The sequence below is a fragment of the Acanthochromis polyacanthus genome, chromosome 16 (assembly GCF_021347895.1).
Source record: "Acanthochromis polyacanthus isolate Apoly-LR-REF ecotype Palm Island chromosome 16, KAUST_Apoly_ChrSc, whole genome shotgun sequence".
Classification (NCBI taxonomy): Eukaryota; Metazoa; Chordata; class Actinopteri; family Pomacentridae; genus Acanthochromis; species Acanthochromis polyacanthus.
Window position 1 is genome coordinate 32,400,028 of NC_067128.1, and position 15,380 is coordinate 32,415,407.

A 15,380-nucleotide genomic window follows, 5' to 3' on the forward strand; every position below is an offset into this window, starting at 1 on the left:
AACAGTTTTATAAAAGAATGAGTAGAGCAAAGCTATGTCCTCTCTTCTATTTTTCATATTTTCATAACATTGTCAGCCTTGATTGAACATCTCACTCTACCTCATATTATCAGGATTAGACAAATTACTTTTAGTTTTATCTAGCTTCTACTTCTGAGAAAAAGCTAACATTAGCATGGATTAGCAACCCTGTGATTAGAGTAGGGTTAGCAAACAACATATAAAACATGGAATAAAAATGGAACCACTGATGTGTAAGCTGAGCCAATCAAGCCTTTGATAGTTTATTGCCTATTATTTATGAATATGTGGCAGAAAATTGTAAAAGAGAAGGTTTGCTTTTCAAAATTTTGAAGCCCAATTGTACTCCAATTCTGGAATGACCTAGCCTAGCCATGCTACACCCATGTTTCTGACGGCACAAGGGTCTAGGGAAGCTCGACAGGGAGGGAGGTGGGCTAAAAGGTTGTCTATCAAATCCCTCTGCAGCAATTGGGTAGGTATACAACCAATCAACGCAACGAATAGGCTGACGTAGTTCCGAGAGCACCGGCGGATTGTGGCTAAGTCCCATTAGCTTCCCAACCAGCGGAGCCGCGGAGCCAACTGGTATATTAAGGATTTGCCATATCCCGTTGGCATAAGTCCAAATACGTCTTTCTTCTCAATGAAACACTTCAGTGCCGTCCTTTGTTTATCTTTCAAGTTGAATTTTAGCTTCAAATCTTTAAGGGCTGTGGCCAAAGCCGAGTCGAAAGATAACTGTTTATTGTGCACCGGTTGTTTCTGTCAGAATCGTCACGCCTCTGTCGTCACTTCGTTACGCCCGCCTTCTGACTCTACACTTCATGGTGATTCGTCCGGCCAGTTTTAGGAGAATCCAGCCTCGAGCCTTATGGAGGGTAACTAGACCCACCCTGGCAGAGAATTAAATTCGTTGCCGTGGGTTGTCTAGCGCGGCTAGGCTAGGAATGACCCATAACACAAACTGCATTGCACATAAAACATGCATTTTAAATTTTAAATTCAAAGCATAGATGTACTTTAATGCAACTTTTTCTGGAAACAAATGGTAAATGTATATCCAGTATGGCCATAAAAAAAAAGAGAAGCATTTCCCCTCATGCCGTGGACCCTCCTGCTCCCCACCAGAGTCCCCACATGTGAAGCACATTACACCCCTTCTTTTCCCCTCCTTCTGCCAGCCCCTGTTTCCACCGCAAAAGAAAGAAATCATTCAGTTTCAGCCTGTTTTTTTTCTTCTGCAGACCTCCCCTTCCCCTTCAGCAGCAGACGGGGGCTCGCAGACGACCGAACTCTGCAGCCAAACCCTAATTGTGTGTTCGTGTGTCTGCATTTTTTTTTCTTCCCACTTGACATGAAGAAGGAAGCTTCAGCGAGCATTTGTTCTCTCGGGGTGTAAATGGAAGTTGTGGACCTTTGGAGTGGATTTGTTTGACTGGGAAAAAGAGGCTGAAGAGTTTGGTAAGTTTTGGATTTATGAAAAGTTTTGTTACACTGAGACTTTCTCAACGTGTACTTGTACAGAAATACAAATACAGAGCCCACTGTTAATCAAATAGCATTTATATACATTATTACAAATTGTTTAAATTGTTGTCTGATTGTAAAACACTACTGTTGATGTAGATGGTTGCCTTTGACTTAGAAAAGTGCTGGTTTTTCATATAGATATATTACATTATGTGTAGAATGCTTATAAACTGATGAAAACACATGCATTTTAATATTTTATGCATTTTTAAAATCATTTATATGAAATGAAAGAACTTTCTGTTAAATTTCACCAATTGTATGTAATTTTAGAAATACATTTATGGCATTAAACTTAAATTTATCCATGTTGTTCATGAAAAACAACAAAAAAAGCTTTTTATTTCTGGGTTTTTTGGGAAAAATAATGGGTTCTCACAGTTATATGTAGTTACTGTTGTTTAATATTAGATGTGTAAATTCTGTCTGGTTTTGTAATATTGGTAATATTTTTGTGTTTTTTCATAAATGTCCAAAAATCTGTCAAATTATCCCCTATCATTTAATGCAGTTTATTTATATAGCACCGGTTTATGAAATAAGTCACTGAGGAGCGCTTCAGAGAACTTTTTATAAACACTGAATCTGTAGAGTCTCTTTCTGCCTCACTGCCATAAACGGTAACTGTGCCTCCTGTGGAACACACCTGTTCACACTCTGACCCGCAGCTGCTCTGCAAACACTCAGATTAGCGCTTAAACACAACTAAAATAGAAATACATATACATAGAAATGGAATGAGATTCAACAAGGTCTGTACTCACATGTAAAGGGTTAACATTCAGAGATCTGACCGGTAAATGCATCTCTGCAAATGACCTCATTTTTCACTTCATCCCATGTGTTTCAGACATCATCATTTGACGGCAAGCTGAAACTTTACAATTTAATTAACTGTTTCAGTCATGTCACATTTTAAAAATAGTCACACATCTTCCTCCTCCTGCTTCTGATTTATGTAGATTTGTGGTTTACACAGGAGGCAAATTATGACGACTTAGCCTTTTTTTTTCTTTTTTTTTTTGGCATTTTATGATGCTGACAAACAATGATTTTGTTCACTGAAGTAGTTGAAATAATTTATTAATTAGTAGTAGTAATAGTAATATTGCTATTATTATTATTATTAGTAGTAGTAGTAGCAGTAGTACCATAACCCTACTTTCTCCTTTATTTTAATTATTTGGCCAATTATTATTATTATTATTATTATTATTATTATCATCACTATTATTATTATTGGCAGTAGTATTAGTAACAGTATTGTCATTATTGTTTATTATCATTAGTAATAGTAGTAATATTGTTATTATTGTGAATATTTATACATAATAATACTACTAATAATAATATAATTATTATTATTAGTAGTAGCAGTACTTTACCCCTACTTTCACCTTTATTTTAATCATTCAGCAGATTATTATTATTATTAATTGTAGTAGTATTGGTATTATTGTTATTGTTATAATTATTGTAGTTGTTTTATTCTATTGACTGAATAAGGACTTAGCCTCTTTTTAAAAAAAATTACAATCCAAAGTATCCTAACGTCGGTGCTGGTGGCTGCTTTCCTTCTACAGACAAGTCTTCTGCTATTTTAAGCCAAAAGAAAAGTCAGCCTCTGAAAGCCGCCTCACACTGACAGATCCTTCACAGCGACGCCAAAAAAGGTCACCGCAGGCCACAGAGAGTCGAACACAAACTCAGCTTCAACCGAATCAGGAGATGCCAGCGTGGAAACTGTGCAGACATTTTCCAAAGACAAAGGCTGCTGCCCCTGCCAGCCTGTGATGCAGAGAGCTTTCTGGTTCTAGAGACTGAATTAATGTCACTAAATGTCCTTTGACTCGTGTCTTTTACTGCTGCGATGGTAATTGAAGGCAGAGACAACAGAGTTATATTGAAGGATGAATTACATTTCCATGTGGCTGGATTGTGTCGTTCTTCCACTCTGAGCCATGAGGTTTTGATTTATTTACTTCCAAACGAGAGCAGTAAAAGTTCACAGTAGTAAAAAGTTTTGGACATGCTGCTCTCTATCGCACTCATAAATGACAATAAATGTCTTGGAACACGAGATCCTGTTTAGCATTTAACCGTTTTCTGCTCTGACCTCATGACAAGGTTCACCTAAAAGTGTGTTTTCTGAATCTTGTTCAAATCCAAGCAGCTTGTAGATGCTTTCTGCCATGTTTTTACTCATTATTCACAGAAAAATAAAATCCTGCATCTCAGTGGAAACAGCATGACCATGACTGGAAGTAGATAGAACTCCAAAATGTCTTCTGAGCAGTTTAACAGAGTTAGAAAGGCATAAATCATAAAAAATGCACATCGAAGTTGAATTTAAATTAGGAAAAACCTTTAATCAACATTTAAACATTTGTCCAAATGCCCACAAGTACATCCAACACTGCTCAGTGTAAACACTGCCTGCAGTTCAACCAAAAAGTCCACGAGTGAGAATTACAACACAGATGTTTCTGTTTTTGACAGAATTTGATTCTACGAATGATTTATTCTGGGAAAATGTTTAAATTGAGACACTTAGAATGAAATGTTTTTGATGAAAAGTTCATTTCTCAGGAACACGAATGATGTCAATTTGACCTTGGGCAAGTTTCATGATCCTAAAATGACATAAACCAAAAAATCCTAATAAACATTATTTATATCTCATTATTTACTCCATTACTTATTAATTAAATCAATATTTAGTGTGATAGTGCTGACAGACCATGGCTCAATGAGGCGACTGACAATATCTATTCAGGTCCACGGCTGTTTGTTAGCACTCATGAGTAAATAATATCTGTCCAAAATAATAAACCCTATTCATATGCTGTGAGTTATTTATTGATACCAGTCTGGTGTCAGCTCTGGTGAAACTCATTAAGACTGTCTGCTGCTACACAATGTACATGTCAGTCAAAAGAAAGTAATCTGATTACTGACTGATTGTGTCTGTCCCTGCAGATTGGTTTGAAGGTTTCTGCTGCTGCAACATACATGAGGTCACTGTTTGAAGTAGTCACAAACAGAAGCCGCCAACACTTGGTTGTTTTATGGGTTCGGGCCAAACCACAACTCTTCTTAAAATAAATAGACAATTTTACGGCGTCCGCTCCGGCAGCAGCAGGCGTGACCGAGCATTCATGTTCCCCAACAAGACGCGCTAACTCAGATTTCCACTTCAGCTATGAGGCAAAGAAACAGTTCCTCTTCTGCTGTAAACTCCAAATGTGCTCCGACTGCAGAAAGAGCTCTGGTTCGCCGCATCCTTCACAGAAACGGGTTCAGTGGTTTTTTTTTAAGCGCGTTTCCAGATGGAGAGGAGAGAAGCTCAGATGCTCGTCAGCAATGATAAAGTGACTCCGTTGCTGTTTCGCTGCACACTTGGAAGACTTTAAAAGCAGGAACAGTCGGTTTGAGACAACAAACGTCCCTTTTGTGTTGTGAAATTTTTGCAAAATTAGCTCACCCTTCACTCTGCACATGGATTTATAAGGTGAATAGATGCCATGAAAGATCCCCAGACAACCACTAGTTACCAAAAACAACACTCCTGCAAGGTCAATTTGACCCACAACATAACATAAGGGTTAAACAACATTGAAACATTTGTCTGAATGCCCACAAGTACGTCCAACACTGGAAAAAAACGTGACTTTACATGTAATTTACATTTTTAATTTGCTAAACTTGTTATCTGTTCAGGGTAAACACTGCCTGCAGTTCAACCAAAAAGTCCATGACTGAGAAGCAAAGCACGGAAGCTTCTGTTTTTCACAGAATTTGATTCGTATGAAGGATTTATTCTGAGCAAATGTTTAAATCGAGCACAGTGGCTTGGGGGTTAGCACTTTAGCCTTGCAGCTAGAAGATCTACGGTTCGTGTCCCAGCCTTCCTGAGATCTTTCTGCATGGAGTTTGCATGTTCTCTCTGTGCATGTGTGATGGAGAAAAGCCTGGATGCTCGTCAGCAATAATAAAGTGACCTGGCTGCTGTTCCACTGCACACTTGAAAGACTTTAAAAGCAGGAACAGTCGGTTTGAGACAACAAATAGTCCTTTTGTGTTGTGAATTTTTGCAAAAGTAGCTCACCCTTCACTCTGCACTTGTTGTCTTGGTTTACAGAGTGAATAGACGCCATGAAAGATCCCCAGACAACAGCTAGTTACTAAAAACAGCACTCCTGCAAAGCGCTAAGTCAGCTTTTAAAGGTCTAACATCACATGTGTCGGCTAAGTCACTGCCCAGCCACAGAATGTGAAACCTCAGCTTAGCAGCACATAACTTTTTTATAGCGCTGGCAACAGAAAACAGCAGAAAAGGCACAAATAAACAGTAAAATTCCACCAGGAAAGGCCTTTATTTTCTTTTAGAAGGCACAAACAGAGATGATGTCATTTGGATCTCTGTGGATGCAACTCAATGCTGTAATTAGAGACTGTTTGGAAGCCAAGGAGGGAAATTTTAACAGCATTTTTATAAAATGTGAACAACCTAAACAGGTACAGTTTGAGCACGTTGGCTTTGTTGACATGTTTAAAACCAATTTCACTCAACTTCAGAAACTTGATTTGAAAAATTCAAGGGGCCATGATTAAACTAAAAAAAAGAAACTTCTTTCAAAGATTGAAAGGCACACAAATTCTGATTTAAAGATTTAATTCATGTCAGAAGTTGCCAAAATCAAGGGACAGGACATCAAACTGAGCTACAAAAGGTACGGTTTCATTCTAGAACATACAACCTGATATGGCTGAGGTCTGAATGATCTTTAGTAGCCTTAAGTTCACAAACCTAATCTGGACCATCTGCTTTTACAATGGAACTTCACTGCGCTGAAAAAAATCTATCTATCTATCTTGGACCCACTTTGATGAACTGTTTCAGCTAATAACATGCAATTAAAGTGCATTTTTGTCAGGATTACATTAACAAGTAATATAATATCACAGCTTTAAGTTAGAGCTACTTAAATCATCTAATTCTTTCCAAATAAACAGTTTGCTGCAACCTAATTTTAAGGAAAGTCAGCTTCCCATTGAGAGCTTTGACCATTTGTCATTTAATGGAAAGCAGAAACTTAATAATTTCAACTATTTTGACACCTCAATTAATTGTTTAAATCATTTCAAGCTTTAGAAACAATCTCACATCTCCCTCCTCCTGCTGCTAATTTATGTAGATTTCTCTGTTACACAAGAAGAGTGTTGAAGACTCTCAAATTCTGACTTTTTCCCATTTTTCTGGCTTTTTTTTTATGCTGAAAAACAAATTTTGTTCACTAAAGTAATTGAAATAATTATTTTGTTGAAATCAAGCTGTTCTGGGTGTCCAGTGTCCTTTATTTTTATCATTCAGCCAGTTATTATTATTATTGTTATTATTATTATTATTAGAAGTAGAAGTAATAGTAGTAGTAGTGTTGTCATTATTGTTATTATTATTATTTTTTAACTTGAAGAAAACACCTGAAGTGCAATAATCTGGAAATTCAGAATGAGAGAATTCTCAAACAATAAATGCATAAAGCTAGATAGAGATGGCACAACGTCACTGTAACTGTGACAAGTGAACGATTGCGATTCTACTACAGATCTGCCCCTGTGGACCATGAATTTTGTCAAGATTTCATTATATTTGTCGGAAATAATACAAAGACAGAGCAGCCTTGGCAGAGAATCAATCACTATTACCTGCTTTCTCTAACTTAATACTACATATTGCTTTTTAACAAGTAGCATTATATAAGATGCATGTGACATTACGGAGCCCCTCTGATGACATGGTAAAAAAATTAATAAATTGTGGCCACAACATAGCTATAACGTGTGCACAAAATACTACTTCGTTCCCACGAAGTAGGTACAACGTGCGCTCGAAATACTAATTTGTGGCCATGAAATAGGTATAACGTGCGCTCAAAATACTAACTAATACTATTAATATCATTCCTGGACAGCTGGGTAAGCAAATCGAGCGCACCCTCTCTGATATACAAACTTTTTATCCTCATCCTGTTACTACACGTTGTTTTGTTGTGCTAATATGTAGCCGTAAACTCATTTGTGTCTGTAGGAGCTGCAGCCCTGCACACATATCAGGACACTTTTCAAGAACAGCTGAGGGGTGTAGGCATACTACTAAGCCAGGTATGTTGAGCATAAAACTGGAGTTTTCTGTCATGATTAGTTAGTATTTCGTGGGCACGTTATACCTATTTCGTGGCCACAAATTAGTATGTCGAGCACACGTTGTACCTACTTCATGGGAACAAAGTAGCATTTCGTGGGAACGACGTAGTATTTCGTGCACACGTTATAGCTATATTGTGGCCTCAATTTATTTATTTTTTTACCAAGTCATCAGAGGGGCTCCGTATGACATTTTACTAAAGTTCAAGAAAAAGGAAATGTTCCCTTTCAAACTGTACATGGTTTAAAAATGACCACTGTTAAAATATGCAGTGTGACATTCAGAGGTTTCTGAGCCGCTGCTGTATCAAAGATTAAACAGAAGACATTTCTATATTGCAGGAGGTGTGACAGAAGGAAGGACTACTGGGAAATGCATACAATAAATGTCTAAATACTGTAAAGCACATTTAAGCCCCATTCGTTCAGTTTAGCCTTTGAAGCCGCTGGGACGCCTTTTTCTTTCGGCATGATAACGAAGCTTTCATTCATTTATATGAAGCTGTTTAAAGGAGAGAAATGCAGGAAGTACCGAGGGAAAGCATCAGATTAGACTTTGGGCTCTGCTAATGTACCTAATGAAACAGCCTGTGGTGATTAGCATTCACAGCTGAATCATGTTAAAATGAACGTGTGAATCCCTGATGGGTGAGGGAGCAGAATTAGATTAGCTTCGATTTTAATAAGACGGTGGACAAATGAGGGTCTGCACTTCATAGCCCCGCAGGTCTGTGGGGGTTTGTAGAGATCTTGATGTTTCAAAAGGATGTTTTTGCATTTAAATGTCGGTTCCTTTATTATCTTAGCTTATTTGATACTCTGCTCTGTAAATGAGAGGACTCTGAATAATTGACTAACATTATGAAGAATAGAATAGAATAGAATAGAATAGAAAATCTTTATTGTCATTCAGATTTAAAGAGCCGCTCCCTAAATGAACAAACAGTACACACCCTAAAACATTCTAAAACTCTATCAAAACACAAAAACACTACCAGTCAAAAGTTTGGACACACCTTGTTATTTAATGGGTTTTTTTTCTTTTTAATTTTCATGACTATTTACATTGTACCGAGATTCTCACTGAAGGCATCAAAACTATGAATGAACACATGTGGAATTATGTAGTAAACAAAAACATGTCAAAATTATATATTTTTGGCTTTACATCAATTAACACTTTTTGCTCAAATTTTCTAATATTTTAATTGAGAACATAGTCAACAGATTAGCTGACATTGCAGCCGTACTTCTGAACCAGGCACCAAAAATATCTTCTTCGCTCAAATTCACTGCTGATCAAATTCCCCGTCCCTCCATCTCTTTCCAGGTTGCCATGTGGCGCTGCTGGATGAACTTCATCTTGGCCTGGGTATCCATGGCAACCCCGACACTCTGCCAAAGTGGAGACGGTGATTGGGGTTCAGGAGTTGGCATCTCCTCCACAATAATGGCCACCAATGACACGTTGCAGGCGGTCGGTGATGAGCCGGTAAAAACCAGCCGTGACTGGACCCCATCAGCTCCGTCGCCGTCGCCCGTCCTCCACTTTGAGCCCGAACCGGACAAGTGCTCCGTCTATTTCAACACCAACACGGCGTCAGCTCGGAGGCTGAAGGCCCAGAGGGAGGAGCTGGACTACCTGAGGGCCATACAGCACGGAAACAGGGCGGTGATGGAGAACCTGGTGCAGTATGTGGGGGCGGAGTTAGGTGACCAGAGCTACGAAGACGTGATCAAGGAGAATGTCATCGGCACCCAAGAGGACCACAAGAGCTGCCATGAGGTGGTGGAGAAGGCTGAGGAAGATCTGGAGAAGCAGCTGGAGGGGGATGTGCTAGACTCCCTCGCTGGGATGCAGAAGTGAGTGCAGTAAATCAAACATGTTTGTGTGGAGCTTCATAAAGTTCATATAAAAATAATGCTTTATTTATATAGCACCTTTAAGACTAACTAATTAAAGGAAACTTCACATAAAAGCAAGTCTATAAAAATGGGTTTTAAGAAGTGATTATTCCCTCAGGCAGGTCCTTTTAAAGTCGAGAGGTCCTGATGGAGGAAGCTCGGTCACCCTTAGATTTAAGCCTCGACTTTGGAACGACCAGAATGGATCCACCTGAGGATCTAAGGCTCATAAGGCGTCAACAGATCTCAAATGTAGCTTGACGTGAGACCCTAGTGAGCTTTAAAAGGGATCAGTAAAAGCTTAAAATCAATTCAGCACAGGGAGCCAGTGGAGGGAAGCCAGGATAGGTGTGATGTGATGTCATCTGTTGAAACCGGTTTGAAGCTGAGCTGCAGGACAAGTTGGAGGCGACAGATGAGCTTTACAGAAATGCCGGAAAGGAGAAGCTACAATAATCCAGATGGGAAAAGATGAGTGTATGTACACATTTTACCAGCTCTGAGTGTGAGAGCATCGGCTTAATCTTGGAGTTTGTTCTGATTTGGAAGGAGCAAGACTGGATAAGTTTTTTGAGCAAAACTGAAGTCAGGATCAAATAAAACGCTGGAATTTCTGGCAACGAGCTTTACGTTGGTGGATAATGGACCGAGGTTATTGGCAGTGGTTCAAAAGTAATACTTTAGATTTAGATTGGTTTAGTTGACAATTAGGGCTGCACAGCGGCGTAGTGGTTAGCACTTTCGCCCAGCAGTGAGAAGATCCCGGTTCGAATCCCGGGTTTGGCCTGGGATCTTTCTGCATGGAGTTTGCATGTTCTCCCTGTGCATGCGTGGGTTTTCTCCGGGTACTCCGGCTTCCTCCCACAGTCCAAAAATATGCTGAGGTTAATTGATCACTCTAAATTGCCCGTAGGTGTGAATGTGAGTGTGCTTGTTTGTCTGTATATGTAGCCCTGTGACAGACCGGCGACCTGTCCAGGGTGTCCCCTGCCTTCGCTCAAGTTAGCTGGGATAGGCTCCAGCACCCCCCGTGACCCTAATGAGGATAAAGCGGTGTATAGAGGATGGATGGATAGTTGACAATTAATATAATGGCTGGTATGAAACAAAAGCAGGTCTTATTTGTTTGTGCACCAAAGATGCAAGGAAATTTTCGGTGATAGCATGTACAGTGGATATAAAAAGTCTACATGCCCCCGTTAATACGCCAGGTTTTGTGATGTAAAAAAAATGAGACCAAGATAAATAATTTCAGAACTTTTCCCACCTTTAATGTGACCTATAACCTGCGCAATTCAATTAAAGAACAAACGTAAATCTTTTAGGGGGATGAGGTAAAAATATAAAGCTAAAAGGGAAAAATTTAGAGATGCTGTTATGTATAGGTTATTATGCTCTGGTTTTACTGGTCACTTGAGATCAAATTGGGCTGAATGTGGTCCCTGAACTAAAATGAGTTTGATACCTTTTGTGCCAACATTGGCTGGTATTTTCATAATTCCTTCCTCCTTGACTGAGGCCCCCAGCTGTTAAAGCTGAAGAAAAACAGCCTCAAAGCATGATGCTGCCACCACCGTGCTTCACTGTGGGCATGGTGTTCTTTTGGTGTTCTGTTTAGTTGAACCTTGGTTTCATCACAGTAACACATTTCCCCTACATGCTTTTGGCATACTTCAGATGCGTTTTTAAAACCATATTAATTTAGTTTTTTTTTTAAATTTTCACTGAATTGTGCATCTGTGTCTCATTGTTTTACATCACAAAAACTTGCCATTTCAACAGACTATCTACATCGACTGTGAATTAAGTTTATTGTGCGGGAATGTCTGTTAAAGTGAAGGCAGTGAATCGATGTTTTGCTCAGACACTAACAGCATTTTTTTCCTTCTTTCAGTCAGCCATCTCATGTGAAAAGGATTTATTATATGAATACACAGACAGGACTGACATTTAACCTCACCGCCTGCATTCACACACCAACCTGCAGCAACTGTATTATCTGTTGAACATCTTCTGTGTGTGGTCTGAGAACATGCAGCCATTCCCATCTTCAACAACTGACATGAATTTAGTGTTTAGTGAAGGTAGATGGTGCTTAAACAGTATTTAAATTAGTGGAATAGTTTACGAACCACAACCTCCACCAGGACGCCCCAATTGATAGTCATTAAATTTGTCACTTTAAGCCATTTATCTATCAAAAGTACCAAATAACTCCTTGTTCCTGTATCTGAAAGTTCTTCTTTGGTTTAATCGTAAATTTTGGTCCTGAACTCCTGATTGAATAATACAATCGTTGTGAAGGATTCACTTGGATCTCTGGGAAATAGTAATGCCATTAGTCCCTAATTTCTGATTTCATTAACTAGGCATTTCCTCAGATTAGATGCAGCCAGGGAAGGAAATAAATCTGAATTTAGTAGTTCATCCAACATGCAGCAGCACGTACTTTAAAGAAGGCCGAGGTATCTAAAGCTCCTGTCAGACTCCCTTCTGTTAATCTGACAATAGTCTGACTCACCGGATGTAGACTTCAGGTATAAGCCCGTCATTTCTCCTACGCATTTCATGCACCTTTTACCTCACTTATCTGTTTGTTTTTCAAAATCACCGTCACTACAGGAAACAACAACAACCTTCTAGCAGCCTACACTCTAAAATGATACAGATTTGAAGGGTGTAATCAGGAGGTCATGTTTGAATGTTTTGGTGAATTAGACATTTTCCTGCATCACCTTCATGCATGTAAATGTTCCTCCAAAACAATCCCCTTGTCACTTTTTTGCAGCATCACTGTCACTGCATGCTGGGCTTAGCACCGTCGAAGCTTTTTCAGTTTTGAGAAAAATGGATTCAAAGCTTTGTGTTTTCAAGAATGGTCTAACATTCGCAGTGCTACTGTAACACTATATCTGGGTTGTGGGTTAGACCATTTTGCCTCTAAAATCTATCCATTATCTATACACTGCTTAATCCTCATTAGGGTCGTGGGGGGGGGGACCAGAGCCTATCCAAGCTAACTGCGCTTTTCTGCTAGCACCTACTCGGCTCGACTCGACTCGGTTTGTGAGGTTTTCCATTAGGACGTAGCACCAGGTGCTATTTTAGTACCTACTCGGCCGGGGTTCCAAGCGAGCTGAGTTGAGCCAATAATGTGACTTCTCTTCTACAGAAGGCAGGCCACTGATTGGACAGGGAGTGACGAGACATGAGAGTGACTCCTTCACAAAATCCAAACCCGGCATTTAAAAAAAACAAAACTGGCAACAGCGACGGTGCACATTGCTCTTCATGCAACTTGTCAGAATTTGAATATGGCAACCAGACCTGCACCATGGGCGAATGAAGAGGTTCTCTATTGTTGTGTTGCGTTTGTGTCACACACAAATGACATTAAGGGACTTCCAGGCCACTGTGCTATGACAACTTCACCCACAATGAGTAGTACTCAATTGTCATGGAAAATGACCTAAACTGAGTCGAGCCGAGCCAAATATGTGTTAGTGGAAAAGCACCTTTAGGTTGAAGGCAGGGGACACCCTGGACAGTCGATCGCAGTACTACAAATAAAGACAAACAGTCACACTCATATTCACACATGCAGACAATTTAGAGTTACAAATTAACTTCAGCATGTTTTAGACTGTGGGAGGAAGCCGGAGAACCTGGAGAACATGCAAACTCCATGTCACAAAGATGCAAATCATGGATCTTCCAGCTGCAAGGCGAAAGTGCTAGCCACCAAGCGACTGTGTAGCCTTAGATCATAAAATATTACAGAAATTATACACTGCCTGTCCAAAAAAAAAAAAAAGTTGCCACTTGTATTTAACTAAGCAAACGGCAAAGAGCCTTCCATTGGATCGTCACTGCAGTGATGAATATGCTTCAGCTGCTACAATTTATTTAACTCTAGCTGATGCAATGAGGAGCTTCTCATTTTTAAACAACCGTGTTGGAAGATAATATCCTGTGCTCATGGAAAGGATGTTAATCTGTCTCAGAAAAGGGAAATTATTGGCCTCCATCAAGCAAAGAAAACAGCTAAGGAGATTTCTGAAACTACTGAAATCAAGTCAAGAACCATCACCTGAACACCCCTGGTCTAAATGAAGAAATATTACTGTCTGAAAAATAGAAAGACTGATTAAGCAGTAATATTATGTATATCATGTCTGAAAAGGACTTCTGAGTCTTTACATAACCAGCTTTGATAGCCACTATGTATTAACCTGGGGCTGCACAGTGGCTTGGTGGTTAGCATCGCCTTGTAGCTACAAGATCCCCGGTTCGTGTCCTGGCCTTCCCAGGATCTTTCTGCATGGAGTTTACATGTTCTCCTCGTGCATGTGTGGGTTTTCTCCAGGTTCTCCGGCTTCCTACCACAGTCCAAAAACATGCTGAGGTTAATTGATGATTCTAAATTGTCTGTAGATGTGAATGTGAGTGTGATTGTTTGTCTCTATATGTAGCCTTGCGATAGCTGGTGACCCTAATGAGGTTTAAGAGGTGTATAGATCTTGGACTCATGGATGTATGACCTCATTAAAATGTACCTCAGCTCTTCTTTCACTAACTCACTCTCTCTCTCCACATCTGCCATGTCTTCGTCCTGTGTGTCGGTGTTTTCTCCTGCTCGTCACCCCGCTCATGATCCGGATTGTTCGTCTTCCGGAGCAGAATCAGAGAAGAGTCCTTGGCCTTTGAAGACATGCTTCGTGCTGCAGCCGACATCGCCAGCCGGCTGGAGAGCTCATCACAGGCGCTACATGCTTCATTCGCCAAGCAGCTGAAAGACATTGGCAAAATCCACCGCTAAGAAAGTGCTGAGGACTGTTTAAAAAGCGCTCACATGCCATCCTTGAACTTGTATTTGATGTCCTGCGTGAGGCCCAGGAAGATATAGAGATGGAAAAACAACTTTCCTATAAATGTATGTTCACATTTTTATGTATATGTGTTATTCAACAACATGCCAAAGTCAGCCTTTAGTTATCAACACAGACGCACAGCAAAGCAAAGAAAAATGCTGGGTAGAAAATCATAGCCTCGTAACCCACTAAATAATTTCCATCCAGGCATTATTCATGGAAATTTGTGAGGTCAAACATGGCAACAGTGTGCGGCGCAGGCTGCAGCCAAGCCGAATGTTTATGGATCAAACTCGATGGGCCTTCTGAGAGCACTCATAATGACTCTGTTAGTCTCCTCCAGAGGAAGCTATGGTTTGGCCATCTGGTTCCAGGGTAAAAATGGAGGCCAGGATACACTTACAATGACTCGTGTGGCAGAGTGGAGAGTTTGTTTCTGCAACAGCAAAAAAGGAAGAGAAATCTGCCAATGGGACAGCTTTGTTATGACGGGACGTCTGCTGTCTGGAGAAAACTGTCTGTGAGGACAAGATGCTGTAAAAAAATAATCAGATATTTCCTTTCAGTTAGGAAGAAAGAAGAAGAAAAACTGTGAAACTGCACAAGAAATATTCAAAATAAGAGCTGAGTTTACCTATTTAACATGAGAATTCTACATAATTGTGTCTACTTTTTTATCCTAACAAGGGCTGCTTTGATATTTGCAATTACAATGTGTATCACTATATAAATCTGGGTTATGTACTGTATGATATGATGTATGTTTGATCCAGTAAACAGTAGCTGGCAATAAAGCAAAATCTGCTTTTTAAAAAAAAATGTTTTGCAAGCTTTCATTTTGCA

General features: G+C 39.7%; 1 protein-coding gene across 1 annotated transcript; it reads left to right on the plus strand.

The window, feature by feature from the left end:
- The first annotated feature begins 389 nt into the window (after positions 1-389).
- On the plus strand, positions 390-15,350 carry si:ch211-142k18.1 (uncharacterized). The gene is made up of 3 exons (XM_022195883.2): positions 390-1,485; positions 9,092-9,624; positions 14,347-15,350. Exons 2-3 carry the CDS (start codon positions 9,098-9,100, stop codon positions 14,483-14,485), a joined length of 666 nt encoding a protein of 221 aa, XP_022051575.1. The 5' UTR covers positions 390-1,485; positions 9,092-9,097; the 3' UTR covers positions 14,486-15,350.
- Positions 15,351-15,380: the final 30 nt, after the last annotated feature.

Coding starts and splice junctions, on each gene's coding strand:
- si:ch211-142k18.1 (XM_022195883.2), top strand. CDS start 9,098: ATGTGGCGCTGCTGGATGAACTTCATCTTGGCCTGGGTATCCATGGCA. Junction 9,625..14,346: donor TCCCTCGCTGGGATGCAGAA/GTGAGTGCAGTA, acceptor CTTCCGGAGCAG/AATCAGAGAAGAGTCCTTGG.